The 17,178-nt window shown below is 41.5% G+C and overlaps 1 protein-coding gene across 2 annotated transcripts in view; it reads left to right on the top strand.

The window, feature by feature from the left end:
• The window catches only part of CCDC80 (coiled-coil domain containing 80), a 50,260-nt gene extending 40,839 nt beyond the window's left edge, over positions 1 to 9,421 (top strand). For both annotated transcript variants that reach the window (XM_064272506.1, XM_003412991.3), the window contains exons 6-8: positions 4,982 to 5,085; positions 7,788 to 7,868; positions 8,918 to 9,421. In XM_064272506.1, coding sequence (XP_064128576.1) covers positions 4,982 to 5,085; positions 7,788 to 7,868; positions 8,918 to 9,264 — 532 coding nt within the window. In that variant the 3' untranslated portion in view covers positions 9,265 to 9,421. The remainder of the gene's footprint in view (positions 1 to 4,981; positions 5,086 to 7,787; positions 7,869 to 8,917) is intronic.
• Positions 9,422 to 17,178: the final 7,757 nt, after the last annotated feature.

Below are 17,178 nucleotides of genomic sequence, written 5' to 3'. Positions count from 1 at the left end.
ATACCTCTACCCTTGACATTTTTACCATTCTGCTGTAAATTCCAAGACCTCAAGCTGGAGAATTAAGCGCTCTTTCAATCTGTAGTTGTCCCAAATCCTGGTGGATTCTAAAGAAGGAGGTGCTGAACTGATCGTTTATCTAAAATTACTTTTATTTTTAGTGAAGACACATGACGGTGTAAAGGAGCCTGGGAGACTTGCCTTCTAGACCAATTTCTCTAATTTTTCCTATTCTCACTGGGGCAAATCAGTTCAGCAGTCCAGGCCTAGGCGTGACAGGGTGTCTGACCTCCTCTAACTTCATGAGGAGGAAGGGGAGTCAAGATCAACAGCCCAAGGCTGATTCCCCTGAGGCTCAGGTCAGGTATGTTTCCACCCTCCAAACTTTTTACCAATTCTGATACCTACCATTCTTCCCACAGCACTCTCCACTTCTCTGCTGGGTTCAGTAATTTGTTGCAATGGCCACACAGAACTCACAGGCCACACTCACGATTATGGTTTTATCAGGGAGGTGACATGTTACAATTCAGGTTCAGGAATGACTCAGGAGACAGTTCTTCCTTCAGGACAGCCTCTTCTCAGCCATGCTGCAGGCAGGTCTCTCTCTAGCCCTCGGCCCCTTGGCCTGGCCTCTATCCTGCTTGGTCAAGTGTTACAAAGCTCTTTCACCTCAGCCAGTAAGTGCCTGGAGGCACCCCACTCTGCCAGCAAGTCTTGTGCCTGAAGGTGCTCAGCTTTCTCACTCTCTGGATCAGCACAGACACTGTAACCACCTTACTCTGTGGGCCAGGAAGGCCATCTTGTGCTGGTCTCCTGGTTTTGCTGCTGCCATTTCTGTGCTGCAGCTTCTTCTCTTCTTGCTCCATCTCTGATGTTACAGTGGTCTCTCTCTCTCTCTCCTGGGTCTAGGAGGTTCTCAGTACAGGGACCCTGGGCCCAAAGGATAAGCTCCACTCCTGTCTTTTCTTCTTCATGGTAGTGATGCCCCCCCCCTCCACCTTTCCACCTATGGGATGGCTCATTTTAAACCTAACAGGATGGCAAAACTGAGCAATTCCCTTGTTAGGGCTCCATATACCTTACTTGCATGGTCCCACCCCCACAAGGGTGCCATGAACCTTATTTGCATGAATAGCGAGCGGTCTGATCCGCTTGGTGGGCCATAAGCTTTGCATAGTCTCACCCAGTCATCTACTGGGAGTTACAAGACCATGGGGAGAAAAACCATATAAAAGCACTCCATTGCACCGCAAATTTGTACACATATTTTGCACCTAAAGTCTTTTTAACTAGATAAGGCCCTAACATATATAAATACATTTTCCATATATTTTATTGAAGTATAAGAGCCCCAGCTCTTGCATTCATTACTATTTCAGTAACATATATGATGGATACTTATTATGTGTATAATTGGGTTTTTTATAATACATTATAGATATTCAGGATGGCCTAGGATTAACATTTGGCTGTCCCATGGCTGAGCCTGACTGGTGGTCACAGCACATAAAATCATTCCTCTGACAATTATTATTATCTTAAAATTTAAAGTGGGATAGTGTATTGCTTAAAGACATGAGTAAGACAGCCCTCAGTTTGCTTCCGGGCTTCTCTACTTATCAGCTGTGTGACCTTGGGCTAATTACTTTAACCTCTCTGGGCTTCAGTTTTCTCACTTGCAAAATGAGGATAAGTATATCTATTCATAAAATCATTGTGAAGGGTAAATTCAATGCTCAAGGAAATACACTTAGTCCAGAACCTAGTATATTGTAAGTAATCAGTGAATGTTGCCTATTACTAATATTAGGGTTAATTATTCAGTTCCTGGTTAGAGAACTTTGTCATCAAGGAAGAGGTAAGAAAAGGAGACTTAGTAACACCCTAGAATTAAAATCCAGGTAAAGAGAAAGGCAGATAAAAAAGTAAATTAAAATCAACAGCTGTGACTAAATCTTTATCCACATGGGAATTTTCCTTTAACTTTGCTGAGTTGTTGGTGGGTCGGTATAGCCTAGTTTCAGCTGACCAGACCCTGAGCCATGAAGCCAGTCTGACCTTCAGTGATGCTTGTGTGGTTCAGGCTATGATTACCTCTCCCCGGGACAGAAGCTCCAAAGAATGGTGTCAAATGCCCACTGATTTGGGAATGCCAGTTAAGAGAAGCAAACACATGCATGGCTTGTATAAATTTTTATTGACTGAGAAGCTAAAGTGACAGAAAAGCAAATTGTCCAAAATATGGATCTGGGCCACATTCACATCTCTTCTGACATCCGACGGAGGTTATTTTCTTTGCTGTTGTGAGCTGGGGCCTTGATTTTTGATGGAAGGTCTGTTGGAGAAAGAACCGTTACCTAAGGGGAAGTCATCCTCTCAGCTGTGTCCGTGACTGGGCATCTCAGATTCTGGCCGACTCCCATTATAACGGCATTCAGTGGGGCACACAGGTAAACAAGCCCAAATATAAAACCTCACCCAAAATAGCTTCCTCCAGGACACCCTACTGCTTGTGGGAGGCCAGGAAGGCTGGGCTGGGTGGAGCCAGGCTGGAGGCCCGTGCTGGTCTGGCACGCCTCCCAAGGAAGCAAGGAGAAGTACAGGAGACCATGTTCATGATCTATCAGCAGTCCCTGCTCCTTTCGGAAGAAACCTTGCATGGTCTCAGATGCTGCTGTCCCCACCTCCATACCAAACACGCTCATCTGCCTATTCTCAGCAGGGATTTAATTTTTCTTTCCCTTTGAAGAAAAACAAGCAGAGGAAGCGAATGTGATGGTACGGCACTCGATTCTTGGCAGCAGCATCAATTCAGAGGTTACATTTCATCAGACTATCATTTTCTTTCATTCCCCCAAACCACTCTGCCCCCAAGAGGCTGCTTTCTTTGGAGTTCAGAATGCTCTTGTTCACGCTGAAGCGAGAAGGGGGCAGGGAGAGAAGTCATGAATAAAATCAACTGGTTTCCAACTCAGTGAGCGCAGGGAAGGGAGAGAGCAAAACACCCCTCCAGTGAAGGTGAGTTTTGAGACAGCTTTGTACAGTGGACCCCAAACACACCTTCACTCCTTCACACCCCTTTGGACCCTGATCGCCCCAGTATTGGCATCTCTGAGGGAGGCGGACTAGCAAAACCACTGGACCAGGTGTCAGAGAACCCTTACCTGGAGTAATTGAGCATGTTGCTTTAACTTCTCTAAGCCTCATTTTGTTATCTGTAAAATGAAAAAAAATTAAGCCATGCCCTCGCCAAAGTCTAGTGAGGAACACATTGTATAGGTGACCGTGAGCTATAAAATGATACACAATATGAGTGTTAAGAGGTTATCATTTTGAGAGATAATGTCCAAGGTCTGTTAATGGACAAAGGTCTACATCTAGAAGCAAGCAGGTTAACACATGATCTTCTGTATCCATGTGCCACCATGTGGGTACCTTCCATGGATGCATTCTAGAGTTCAATTCTTCTAGCCCCTCTTTGAAGTACACAGTGTCATTCTCAATTCTGTGGTGGTTGTTAGTTCCTGTTGAGTCTATTCTGACTCATAGTGACCCCACGTGTGCAGAGTAGCACTGCTCCATAGGGTTTTCAAGGCTGTGGCCTTTCAGAAGCAGATTGTTAGGCCTGTCTTCTGAGTCGTCACTACATGGATTCAAATCACCAAACTTTTCACTGATAGTCAACGCCACTCTCCAGGTAAGGAAAAACGGAAATGTAAGTGATTGAGTGATATGCTCGAGGCACTGAAAACTGGAATTCAAGTTTCCTGGCTTGAAGACATAGCTCTCTCTATAACCCTACTCCTTGGCAGCTATAAGAGCACAAATCACGTTTACTATATACTCTAAAATCCTATGACTGTAGGTTTAGCCCCATTCCACTTCATAGGGGTACTCTTAGAAGCAAGGGTGGTGAGACTGTGTCTTACATACTTTGGACATGTTGTTAGGAGGGATCAGTCCCTGGAGAAGGACATCATGTTTGGCAAAGTACAGGGCCAGCGGAAAAGTGGAAGACCCCAACAAGGTAGATTGACACAGTGGCTACGACAATGAGCTCAAGCATAACAACAATTGTAAGGATGGACCAGGACTGGGCAGTGTTTCATTCTGTTGTGCAGAGGGTCGCTGTGAGTCGGAATCGACTTGATGGCACCTAACAACAACAAGAACATAAGTGGTAGAAGTCCCTGCATGGCACAAATAGTTCAGCATTTGGTTAAGGTCGATGGTTCGAATCTAACCAGAGCAACCTCAGAAGAAAGATCTGGCAATTTACTTCAGAAAGATTACAGCCACTGAAAACAGTATAGAGCACAGTCCTACTGAGAAACACATGGGGTCGCCACGAGTTGGAATCAGCTTGATGGCAACTGGTTTATAAGAGAGTTCTTAGGGTTGAAAAAAGGGTATATTTTAGAACCTGTATGTGCCTCTGGAAGAACCCTAGGCTACTGATGAAGGTACGTAGGGTTTTGTTTTCCAGGAATCCTCTTTAATCCATTGAGTCACTCTCCCATCTTCCTTCTTCCTGTCACTGCCATTTTCTTAAAATTCGGTTCTCTTTTTCTATTCTGTTTCCTATTCATATATCCATTTCTTAACCTTCAGACGCTAGTGAGAGCTCTGCTAGAATTGAGTTCTCTTCGGTGTTCTTCTGAGTTCCTTATTTCTGTTGCTACAATTTAAAATACAAGTTTGACCAGTCTTCACTGCGTCTGAGAATGTCACCTTACCCCAAGTGACCTCCAACTCATGCCTAGCACACTGCCAAAGTCAGAAACTGTGAAGTTACAACAGAAAAAGTGCAAGAGATGTGGTCATGCAGCTTCATGGATCTGAGAAGCCATGGAAGGTTCCCAAGGTTCAGAGTTTTTTATTCTGGGCAGAGGAAAAAACAAACAACCAAAGTTACTGTACTTTCTCACATTGGCCTCTACTGTTTGAAGTGGTCACTGGACTTCTGCTTATTTTCCAGGTTCCGATGGAGGAGGCGGTTGCTGGTGATCTCTGCTCCTAATGACGAAGACTGGGCCTATTCACAGCAGCTCGCTGCCCTCAGTGGTCAGGCATGCAATTTTGGTGAGTGGGAAGCTGGGTCATTCCTGCTTTCCCATACACTGTCTTCCTGGTCAGTTTTAAAATGGAACACAGAAGCTTAGATCATCCAAATATTCCACAGTCCAGACTGGATTCCCAGACACATACTCTATTATATTGAGCGTAACTTGATCTCATATTGGAGCCTTAGTCAACTAGGGAAACATATTTTTTTATTTTTGTAATACTCTCCCCTTTCAGCCTTTTCAGAAGATATCTGCTGTTTGACTTTTAAGTGATCTGTATTATCTATCTTCTTGTTTGTTTTTAAAAATTTATCTCAAGACCATAAAACCGTTCCATTTTACTTACTTAGGTATCATCATTGGGTGCGTCTCCATAGACTAAATGTCTTTTATAAAATAGAAACAACTTTGGGAATTAACATATTATAATTAAAGCATGCTGTGCCATATTGCCATTCTCTCAAAAAGGGTTTTGATCTATAACTGAGTACTAAGAAGACAAGATCTGTTAAACAGAACCTTATTTTTAAGGTAAATAGGTCAAAAAGAAATATAGTTTACTTTTTTTTTTTTAACTAAGTTGCTCAGTATTTTGAAAATTAACACACGCGCTTTTTTTTTTTTTTCTTTTGGTTTTTGGTTTATTTACCAGACGTTATTATCTTAGCGGCCTGAAAGAGCTAACGCAGAGTTGATACAGAAAGGAAAATATGCAGTACATAGAATTGATTAATAAGTTCAATGGTGAACCAAGGAAATGAGGCAATTTTAAAAGTGGCAGTCACAGCTGAAATCTCATTTAAGATATGCTTCTGTAGTGGAAGAATTTTGACAGAGTCACTAGAGGAAAATTAAAAAAAAAAAAAAAAGCTAAGAGCCACAGATTAAAAATTCATAGCTAGAACATACATGAATCAGCATTATTTTGCTACTTCTATTAGAGAGATGAATCATCTATTAATTATGAGGCTGTGTTTTTTTGGAAAAAAATAAGGGACAGGATAAGTTTTATAAGCATTAACAGAACCTGAGGCCTTGCTGTGACCCAATACTTAGAAATACATTTCCATTTTAAGGTGTGAAACAGCAACCTAAGTGAGGGCAAAAACAAACTCATAACTGTAAGAACAACTACAAAATTCATGAATTTTTATTTGTACTCCTACCGTCAAGGAGGTTGGTAATTTAAGACCTTACGTAAGATTTGACTATGCCAGTGTTCTTAAGTCTAGTTTAAATTATGTGTAGTTGCTAATGGTGCTAAGGAAGACAGCAGCTCTTAGAGCCGTTAAATCGGGGTTTGTTCATTTCTCTACACACAGGCTGCTACTACGTCAGTGTCAGCAAACCCTTTTGTAATATGCAGGAAATGTGAAAAAGTCATATTTTCCAGGAATAATTACATTCGTGGTCTTCGCTTCTTAAAATACGACTCACCAACATTTACAATAAAACTCTTGACGTCTATAGAATAAGAAGAAAGACCAAAAAAAAAAAAAAATTTTTTTTTAATAGCATTTTGCTTAGATTTTAGCTCTTGGGGGCTCTGGTGGCACAGTGGTTAAGAGCTACAGCGTGCTATGGCTGCAAACCAAAATGTTGGCAGTTCAGATCCCCCAACTGTTCCTTGGAAACCCTATGGAGCACTTCTGCTTTGTCCTATAGGGTCCCTATGAGTCAGAATCGACTCAGTGGCAACTTTCAATTTTCTCGCCTGAAAAATGAACACCATCAATACTCATATTATTAGTTCCAAATTACCACCCTAAGTGGGCTGGAACTTGGTCTAAATCTGTGAAATCTTGGTATGATGATTTGACAGCCTCCTGTCCTCCTGTTTTCTTTCTCCTGAATCCTTTCATGTCCACTTCATTTTCAAAAGAATCCCGACTAGCTACCAAGACTCGGCATTCCCTCCTTTCCTGAAACTTTAGCTGAAGATATGAAAGCAAGCTGTGCCTGCCTTAGTGTTTCCCTCTGAATCCTGTAAAGAAGTTCTGAGAACCTGCTCTTTAAGCCAACAAACTTTTGTGCAAGGAAGCCCAGAACTTTTACTGTAACAATCGCAGTAGATAGAGTCTACAGTCCTTTCTCTGAAAGTTGTTATCTGTGGAAGCTGTTATGACTTCAGAACTGAATTTTTTTTTTTTTTTTTGCATAAGCCTGATCAGCTTAGATCCTCTTAGCTGTTTTAATGTTCCAGTGACTTCATTTTTGATTTGCCATTTAAGAGAGTGAGAATCACAATTTAAAAACAAATTCTACATGAATCTGGAAAAACAAATAATAACCTGACCCTGTTGTGACATCATGCTTGGTAAGGTAGAGGGTCAGCAAAAAAGACGAAGACTCTCAAAGAGATAGACTGATACAGTGGGTACAACAATGGGCTCAAGCATAACAATGATTGTAAGGATGGCCCAGGACCAGGTAGTGTTTTGTTCTGTTGTACATAGGGTCGCTATAAGTCGGGACTGACTCGATGGCACCTGAAAACAACAACTGTTCATCCTAAAATCTGCAATTGGTCTTCTTTCAAAATTTCAAAAATATTTTATTATTTTCTTACAGGAATTAAAAAAAAATGGATTATTCTACTTAGGTTGTGCATATTCTTTTTAAATTTAGGAGATTTTTAATTGTTAGGCCTCGGGTCCTTGGCAGTAAAAGATGACTTAGAATCATTTATCCTAATTTTGTGGCTTCCTTTTCTTTCAGGTCTACGCCACATAACCATTCTGAAGCTCTTAGGCGTTGGAGAGGAAGTTGGGGGAGTTTTAGAACTGTTCCCGATTAATGGTAATGTGTTGTTACTTTAATACAGTACAAAGTAGTGTTCAATGAAATCATATTGTTAGTTATATGTAAGCAGTGAGTATACCTCCAAGGTGAACAAAGTTCATTGAATCCCCCCTCCTTCCCTGCACGTGCGTGTGCATGTGTGTGTGTGTGTGTGTTTGCGCGCGCATGTGTATATACAGAGTATGGGGAGGGGAAGGGGAGACGGACAGCAAGCACCGATATTGTTTGTAATATAAAATCCCTTAAAAATGACATAAATATCAATTTTCTTAACTACAATAATGCTTTCTATCTGTATAGGGTTTTATGGCTTAGAAAGCATTTTTATCTTTTATCTCATTTAATTCTCACAATAGTTTCATAAGGCATGTAGGCCAAACCTCATTTATTCCCTTTCAGTAGATGAGGACATATAGTAATGGCTCAGAGAAGATGAAAGAAAATCACTAGTGACTGAAATTTTCAGAAAGCAAATCCAGTCCCTCCTCCCAAGAGTAAGCTCTCTGCATGAGAATTTGTGTCAAATACTTGGCACTGGCAGCACCAGGAAGTGTCATCCCCCTCACCCCTTCCAGTTTCTTCTTTTCATGAATTATGGTTTAAATACATTTGTCTAGATCTTCTGTAATTGGTATTTTCCACCTTTCACTATGAAATAAGTGTCACAAATAAAACCAAAATGGCAAAAAAAAAGTGAGTAATTAAGCTAATTGGCAATAAATTTAGAAATATAAACAACACAGTCTTTTAGTGATAAAATTTAAAGAAGTGGATCTTGCCGGGGTTAAATTAATGGACTGATTTTATACTTAGTAGCATTCCTGTAAAAGAGGTATCATCTGCCCCAAAGTTTGATACTAATATAGTAGAAAAGCAGGAATTTAACTCCTGGTAGAAAAAGCAGGTATTTCTTTAATTGGATTTTGAGCTACAGAGAACAGAGGCATGGGTCTTCGCTCTGTTCTTACAGTGATTTCCTCTCACTTCGATGTTGCCCTGAGCTCTGATTCTTTAATCCACTAACAGCTATTCCAATCCTACTCTAGGGAGTTCTGTTGTGGATCGAGAAGATATACCTGCCCATTTGGTGAAAGACATACGTAACTATTTTCAAGTGAGTCCCGAGTACTTCTCCATGCTTCTGGTTGGAAAAGACGGAAATGTCAAATCTTGGTATCCTTCGCCAATGTGGTCCATGGTGATCGTGTACGATTTAATTGATTCGATGCAACTCCGGAGACAGGAAATGGCCATTCAGCAGTCACTGGGGATGCGCTGCCCAGAAGATGAGTATGCAGGCTACGGTTACCATAGTTACCATCAAGGATACCAGGATGGTTACCAGGACGACTACCGCCATCATGAGAGTTACCACCATGGATACCCTTACTGAACAGAAATATGTAACCTTAGCCCCAGCTGCTGTCCCCTGCTGCTGCTGAAGCCACATGTGGCCAGCTACATAAAGGAGTTTTTCCATACTGCCTACATTCCCTGCCTTTCTCTTTCAGTGTTCTTCTAAGACTAAATAAACAGCAAATTTTTGCCGACTCACGGTTTGTTACTGAAGCTTTAAACTATAAAGACATTTAACAGAACTGTTTATTTCTGTAATTGGAGAGAATCTGGTGCTAATAATTGTACTGAAGACAGTTATTCCTTTTCTTACAATGGACATTATTTGGTAGACAAAAGACTATAAAATAAGCATTGTTAGACCTCTCTTTTACTTTTTCTTTATTTTAAGATTTATTGATAAGTGAAAATGGTTGTTAAAAAAAATTACCAAATATCCTGGCACAGATGTTTTCAGGAAAGGTGAATGTGGGGACAGACAGTTTCTTAGCACCTTTGAAATATCGGTCTAAAAATGAAACTAACTCTGCTTTGTATTGTGAGCTTCTTTCATGAAGCTAATACCTCAGGAGTCCAGTGACACTGGCCACCAAAAGCCAAAGAAAGGACCAAACCTAGGTTTGTTATCATAGCTGGTTCCTACCCTGTTTTTGTTACCTTCGGGTCTCTTCAGGGCTACACCAGGGAGCCGGGAAAAGGGACCCCTAAATCCTCACCAGAACCTGGCACTGCAGCCAAAAGTGATGCTCCCAGAGTTCTGGCAGGGAGCCACAGATTCTGCCCTCGGCTCTGTCTCTTCCATGGTGGACAGCTTTCCTCCTCTCTCCTTGGACAGTCTGTACCAGTTGCTTGATGCGTGAGTTGACATAGTTAGGTGGATGTGTGTTGCTCTTAAATTTCTGCAAAGGTGAAACACAGCTCAAAAATACCATAAAATGGGTTTGTTTATCATTGCTTCTGAAATTAGGTAGGGACAATTAATTTCTAAGTAAGGGGACAAATATTCTCAATTTCAAGAAATATCATAAAGGAGTTTCATCTCCCAAAGAAATGAATTGAGTAGGAATAATGGAAAATTTATAGAATGTAGTAATAAGATGCTAGCTCCTGCAACCAGACATACAGCACCTTTTCAAATCTGAGAATGCTTTTTCAGACATTTGTATAGTTTCACACGCACTGAGATAATTACCCACAATACACTTGAATGCTACTTCTTCTAATGAGTGGGGAAGAAAGCATGTCTTCATTATTTGGAGTGCTGTAGAATAAATCATAGCTCAGCAAAGGAACTGCAACACATGCAGAGGGAGATACGCTTGGTAAATGTCCTCAAAGCCTATAGTCTAGAAAAATGCAATTTATATCTCAGGAAATGGGGAGAATTAGGTAACAGAACCTGTCTTCTGGGAGTTTAGACTATCTAGTTTGAAACCTGAGTATTGATTTTCTATCAATAAATATTTACTTCCAAAAAAGATAAAAAAAAAAAAAGAAGAAGATAGGAAAGAAAATACAGTTTTTGAGAAATATTATGAAATCATGGTGTTTGGAAAGAAAAGCAACTAGTAGATTTGGGGAAATCCGGAAGACCCTAGAAGGACACAGCCTTGCCGGTGTTGCTGGCTGTCGTGATTCCCTTCCATTTATTTCCAAGGACTGCTCTTCACCAGAGATCTCCCAGGCTACAAGGTAAATATTAATTCAGCAGAGGGACCCTTCCTTGCAACACAGGAGAAGGTCAGAGGCAGTGGAGTCAGCAGAGCTCAGCTGGTCTCATTTCCTGGAGAATATTAATAATGAAGTCTGTCCTGTTTTACTCATTTAAAAAATAGTTTGAGATGCATTAGCCGTGCCTCGCAAATGGACGTTCACACCAAATTCAAGAATATGAAAGGGCGTCTATATTTACATTATTGCACTTGATATTTTCCTTTCTTAAAGAATTTTCCTCTTATTTCATAAATTTTAGTGTCTGACTCTCAATGTAAAATTTCTGAAAATATGCTTTTCCTACTGGGTTTTGGGTTACATGGATCAATATTTTTCAAAGTCATATGTGGTTAAAGTCAGAACAGTATGTCAAAATTAAACATGGCTTATAGGCATCAAAATCATTACAAATAAGTTTTATGTAAATGATTTTGACATTAAAAATCATTCTGATTACACTAGTGAAAAAAAAAATAATAATAACAAAGCCCACACCTTCTCAATTTCTAGAAGCCTTGAGGATAAAAACAGCTCAAGACCAGGGTGAAGGATGGCCTCAGTGGGGGAAGTCTGTCCCTGATTGATACATCCCAGTAGTTAATGTGTGGAGATTTCAGAAAAATCGAAGCTTCCTGAAAGAGACCTCTACGTATCTCTCCACCACCACTCACCGCTCCCCACCCCCCGGCTGCCATGACTTTCCTCTCCTCCTGCTCCTGCTTAGTGGCCTCCACCCACTCCCTCTGCCCACCATGGCTTTCCTTTCCTCCTGCTCCTGCTTGATTGGTATGTACTCCCTGGTAGGAGGTATGCAGACAGTAGGGCATGACGGGTCAGTGTTCCTAACTCCATGTCAAGGAGAAGCACTGAAAAAGTGCCAACTACCTCTGCTTAGTTCTCTCAGAGTTGGTACAAAGACCCCAGTGACAGACTTTCCCTTAGTTCTGCTCAGATTATTAAGGACCCAAGTATCAAGGTTTGGGTGGTGAGGCTCAAAGAGTCAGTTGTAATAGAATTCGATGGGTGTCAGGGAAAGGCCACTGCACTGAGAGTTAGAGAAACTGGGTGCTTGTCCTTGCTCTGTCATTTACTGCTTGTGTGACCTGCGGGAGGTCATTACCTCTGGGTCTCGGTTCCTCTTGTGCAACATAAAAGAGTAGCGCTGGATAGAGGTTCTTGTCTAGCTCTGTGACATTTATGACTCTGGGCCCTTAGCTCAGAGGTTTTATATGATTGAATTTATGTGAAAATCTCAGAGAACTCAGACTTTATAGTCCAGAATCCAGTTCCTGACATTTGTGGAAATACAGAACAGTATTAAATAACTTCATTAGGTTCTTCCCAGCATAGTGCATGTTTGGCTGAAGCTCATGGGTCATTACCTCTAACACACAGAAACTCTAATCATCTCCTTACGGTCAGACTGAAATTTCCAAGGACAATCAGGTTGGCAAGGACTGTACACAGCATGAACACCTGAGGAATCCCTCCAATAAACCATATGTGAGTCCTTCAGCACAATGTCCAAATTCAGTGACCACATGTGCACCACTTCTCTGATATCCTTAAGCTTGGCAAACTAAGAAGACTGCAGAAACCTTAAATATTCATATATTTTCCTTCTAGAAAGCAAAAGAATGGTCCTCTATGCCCTAACCCATGAGTTGATACATGGAGTAGGGGGGCAGGTTGAAGGGGTGGGATGGTTTTAAGTAAGTGACACTGATCCTGGGCAAAATTTTCTTTGGCTTTCCTCCTCTATCATCAGCACCCTTTTCCTCTCTACTGACACTTTTCTCCTTTCCCAGGCCTCTCTCCCATGATTCATTCTGACTCTCAGATGGCTACAACTGATTAGGTGTAACAGATAGGCTAAAGTGTTAGTCTTTCCAAGAATATCTACAATTCAAAAAGAGATCCTTGACAACTATTGTATGAGACCACTATTTTAAGAATTGTAGAAAAAGTTTAAACACAGAAGAAAATATCCTTTGATGGTTACAAGAGTGGGGAGGGAGAGAGAGGGGTATTCACTAATTAGATAGTAGACTAGAACTATTTTAGGTGAGAGGAAAGACAACACACAATACAGAAGAGTTCAGCACAACTGGACCAAACCCAAAGCAAAGCAGTTTCCTGAACACAACCAAACACTTCTAAGACTAGATTAGCAGGGACGGGGGCTTGGGGATCATGGTTTCAGGGGACATCTAGGTCAATTGGCATAACAAAATGTATTAAGAAAACATTCTGCATCCCACTTTGGTGAGAGGCACCTGGGGTCTTAAATGCTATCAAGCAGCCATCTAAGATGCATCCATTGGTCTCAACCCACCTGGAGCAAAGGAGAATGAAGAACACCAAAGACATATGGTAAAGATGAGCCCAAGAGACAGAAAAAAAAAAGCGTCGCATAAACCAGAGACTACATCAGCCTGAGACCAGAAGAACTAGATGGTGCCTGGCTACCACCGATCACTGCCCTGACAGGGAACACAACAGAGAATCCCTGATGGAACAGGAGAGCAGTGAGAAGCAGACCCCAAATTCTCATAAAAAGACCAGGCTTAATGGTCTGACTGAGACTAGAGGGACCCTGGAGGTCATGGTCCCCAGACCCTTTGTTAGCCCAAGATTGGAACTATTCCCATAGCCAACTCTTCAAACAGGGGTTGGACTGGACTATAGGATAGGAAATGATACTGGTGAGGAGTGAGTTTCTTGGATCAAGTAGACACATGAGACTATGTGGGCAGCTCCTGTCTGGAGGGGAGATGAGAAGGAAGAGGGGGACAGAAGCTGGATGAATGGACATGGGGAATACAGGGTGGAGAGGGGGACTGTGCTGTCTCATTAGGGGGAGAGCAGCTGGGAGTGTATAGCAAGGTGTGTATAAGTTTTTGTATGAGAGACTGACTTGATTTGTAAACTTTCACTTAAAGCACAGTAAACAAATAAATAAACTAAAAAAAAAAAGCGAGATCCTTGAAAAAGGAAGGTAGGGAACACCTTGGCAAGACATTTCTGGAAGATTGCCAATCCCTACTGTAAGCAAGCCTCACTTTCCTTCCCAGAAAATGTTAGAAGAAAAGTAAATTCCTCCTGTAGCCTTCACTATCATTCCTTTTCTGTCTCCTCCAGCCTCTTTTCTCTTCAGCTTGCTTCTTGTCATAAACTGTCTTTGGAGAGCCAATTAGGACAGGTTAAGCAGAGGTAGGAATATGTTCAAATTTGGCAAGTCCTGGTCAGGAACAGCAGAAAACCTTGATGTGTGGAAAGAACCATCTGATCATTCCAGTTCTTAATCCAGGATGCTAACTTATAGGTCAGATTCAAATCATATGGCAATTCAAACACTTACTATATTTCTACCATTTTCTTTGTACTTTATTAAAAACCAGGAATGCAAAAATGAAAAAGATATCTCCCTGTACAGAAACTCACAGACTAGTAGTGGACAGTCACGTACACAGTTAATTATGTGTAAGATAATATGTATATTCAATGATTGGTTCAGGTAGGTGGGGGAAAGGAAAGGACGGGGAAGAGATGATGAGTGATATTCCTTCAGTTGACTGGCAGCTAGAATTATGATCCTGCTCTTCCCTTCAGAGTCACATGACTTGAGCAAATACCTCAGATCGGCTCCACTGCCACCGTGGTCGATCGTTTTTTGATATTCATACTCCAGACACTGCTTCTCCTGGGAACTTCATAGCTCTCTCACCTTTGAGCAGTTGTCTAGATGTCCACGAAAGATGATGGCACTTGTATCAATTAGTTCATGAACACCACCCCTTCCCTAAAAAAAAAAAAACCTAAAGTAAAAAAAAGTAGCAAATTGATAGAAGAAAACATCAAAATTGAAACTTAACCTCATAGCATGAACTTTGAGAAATGTGCACCTAACTGCCACCTCCAACTTGAGGAACCTCGGCAGTAAGAAAGATAATAAGTAACACACTTGCAGTCTATTGGCCATCCAAGGTTGTGAAAAGAGTGTGGGGGTGGTGTCTGACCTCCTCCAGCCCCACGAGGGGGAAGAGAAATCAAGATCAACAGCCCAAGGCTGATTCCTATGAAGCGGAGGTCAGATATGCCTCCTCTTTCCACCATCTTTACCAACTCTAACACAAACTTTCCCTCCCGCGGCACTTTCTCCTTCTCTGTTAGGTTCGATAATTCACTGCGATGGCCACACAGAACTCACAGACCATACTCACGATTATGAGATTTATTAGGGAAGTAACAGTTTGCAATTCAGGCTCAGGAACACTCAAGTGTACAGTTCTTCCACCCAGACAGCCTCTTCCTAGCCATGCTTGCAGGCACGTCTCTTCTTGGCCCTAGGCCTCTGCCCAAAGGCACTTGGCTTTCTCTTTCCTTGGGCTTGGAAGTCCACAGTGCAGTCTCCTGCTGCTCAGTCTCTCCTGCCACCGCTTCTCACCATCTTCAGGGTTACGCTTGTTCTCTCTCTCTCTCTCACTCTGTCTCTCTCTCAGTCTTCTGCTTCCAGGAGCTTCTCAGCATAGGGATCCCGAGGCCAAAGGATGGGCTCTCTACTCCTGGCTGTTCTTGCTTGGTGGTGGCAGGATCCTGCTCTCTGCTCTGGAATTGGCTCTCTTTTAATGCAAAACTGATCAATCCCCTTAGTAGGCCACAATTACCCCATCACATAGTCCCACCCAATCTCCTGGTTGGGAGTTACAAGACCATGGCTAGAAAGGCCACACAAAAGTAAACAATCACACCGCAAAGGGTCAGCAGTGGTTGAGCGGCCAAAGACAATCTACTTGTCTATGCTCTACATTTTCTTTTTGTTTGTTTTTGTTTTTCCTTCTGACCCATCTAGTTTCCTAATTGGAGGAAGGAGGTTTGAAGGGGAGGATATATGGAGGAGAGAGTTGTTTTATAGCTAGACTGTAAAAACTCTATCTTTATCTCTGAAGAGATCAGAACATCTGGTTTCTTACTATTGACCAAGATAAGGGCAGTGAGATTTATCATGTGCTGTTTAAAGTCCAAAACTACCCTGGTGATTCCGAGGGCCATTTTCTTTACTGGCGGGCAAATGGCCTAACAGATTAAGTAAGCCTGGCTGGATTCCATGATCAGAGAGGCCCAAAAACCTTGCTGGGAACTTCTACTTTTAGCTTAAGCACAGAAAAAATGCCGACTACTTCTCCTCGGTTCTCTCAGTGTTGGTGCAAAGCCCCCACCAAGATTTCTCACACAGATCTTGGTGGCTCAAGCTGGAGACAGACTGATCAGTGTGTGTGAATAAAGAACCTGGGAGCTTAGGAACGGCATGTCTCTTAGACCTCCACCACTTGCCTGCACCCTTTTTCACTTGCTGCACTGTATCCACTGCCTTTAAATAAAAGTCTTATGTGAGTATGCTCTGTGGAGTCTAGTGAGTCCTAACAAACATCTGAACTTGGTCTGACAGGGATCACAATAGAGGGTCCTGGACAGAGCTGCAGAAAAATGTAGAACAAAACTCTAACTCACACACACACAAAAGACAGACTACTGGTCTGACAGAGGCTGGAGAAACCCCAAGAGTATGGCTCCCAGACACCCTTTTAGCTCAGTAATGAAGTCACTCCTGTGGTTCACCCTCCAGTCAAAGGTTAGACAGGCCCATAAAACAAAACAAGAATAAAGGGGCACACCAGCCCAGGGGCAAGGACAAGAAGGCAAGAGGGCACAAGAAAGCTAGTAATAGGGAACCCAAGGTTGAGAAGGAGAGAGTGTTGACATGTCGTGGGGTCGGTAACCAATGTAAAACTGTCTGGATGGAAGAACTGTACCCTCGAGTGCTCCTGAGCCTGAATTGTTTAAAGAGAAGCTAGTTTGTTCTGTAAACCTTCATCTAAAGTACAATAATAAATAAAAAATTAAAAAAACAAAAAACATCCTAACGGGAATACATATATATATAGATACATACACACAGACACAAACACAAATATGTAACAAAATAAATTTATAATATTAAAATATTTTATATATAGAAATATAGAAAATACTAAAATATTTACGTGTTATATAATATAAAATATACAATTTATTAAATATGTGACATGTTAAATATATAAAATATTATATAAGTATAAAATATAAGAATTCTAATAGCTAATTTTGCAGTTGTAGAGAAAGTTCATGTGCTGTTCCAAATGCACTTTTCTTAACTGGACCTCTCATCAAGCAGCAGAATCTCTCAACCAAAAACAGA

The sequence above is a fragment of the Loxodonta africana genome, chromosome 1 (genome assembly GCF_030014295.1).
Source record: "Loxodonta africana isolate mLoxAfr1 chromosome 1, mLoxAfr1.hap2, whole genome shotgun sequence".
NCBI classification, from domain to species: domain Eukaryota; kingdom Metazoa; phylum Chordata; class Mammalia; order Proboscidea; family Elephantidae; genus Loxodonta; species Loxodonta africana.
Note: the sequence above shows the minus strand (reverse complement) of the source record. Positions and strands in the feature narration are given on the sequence as shown.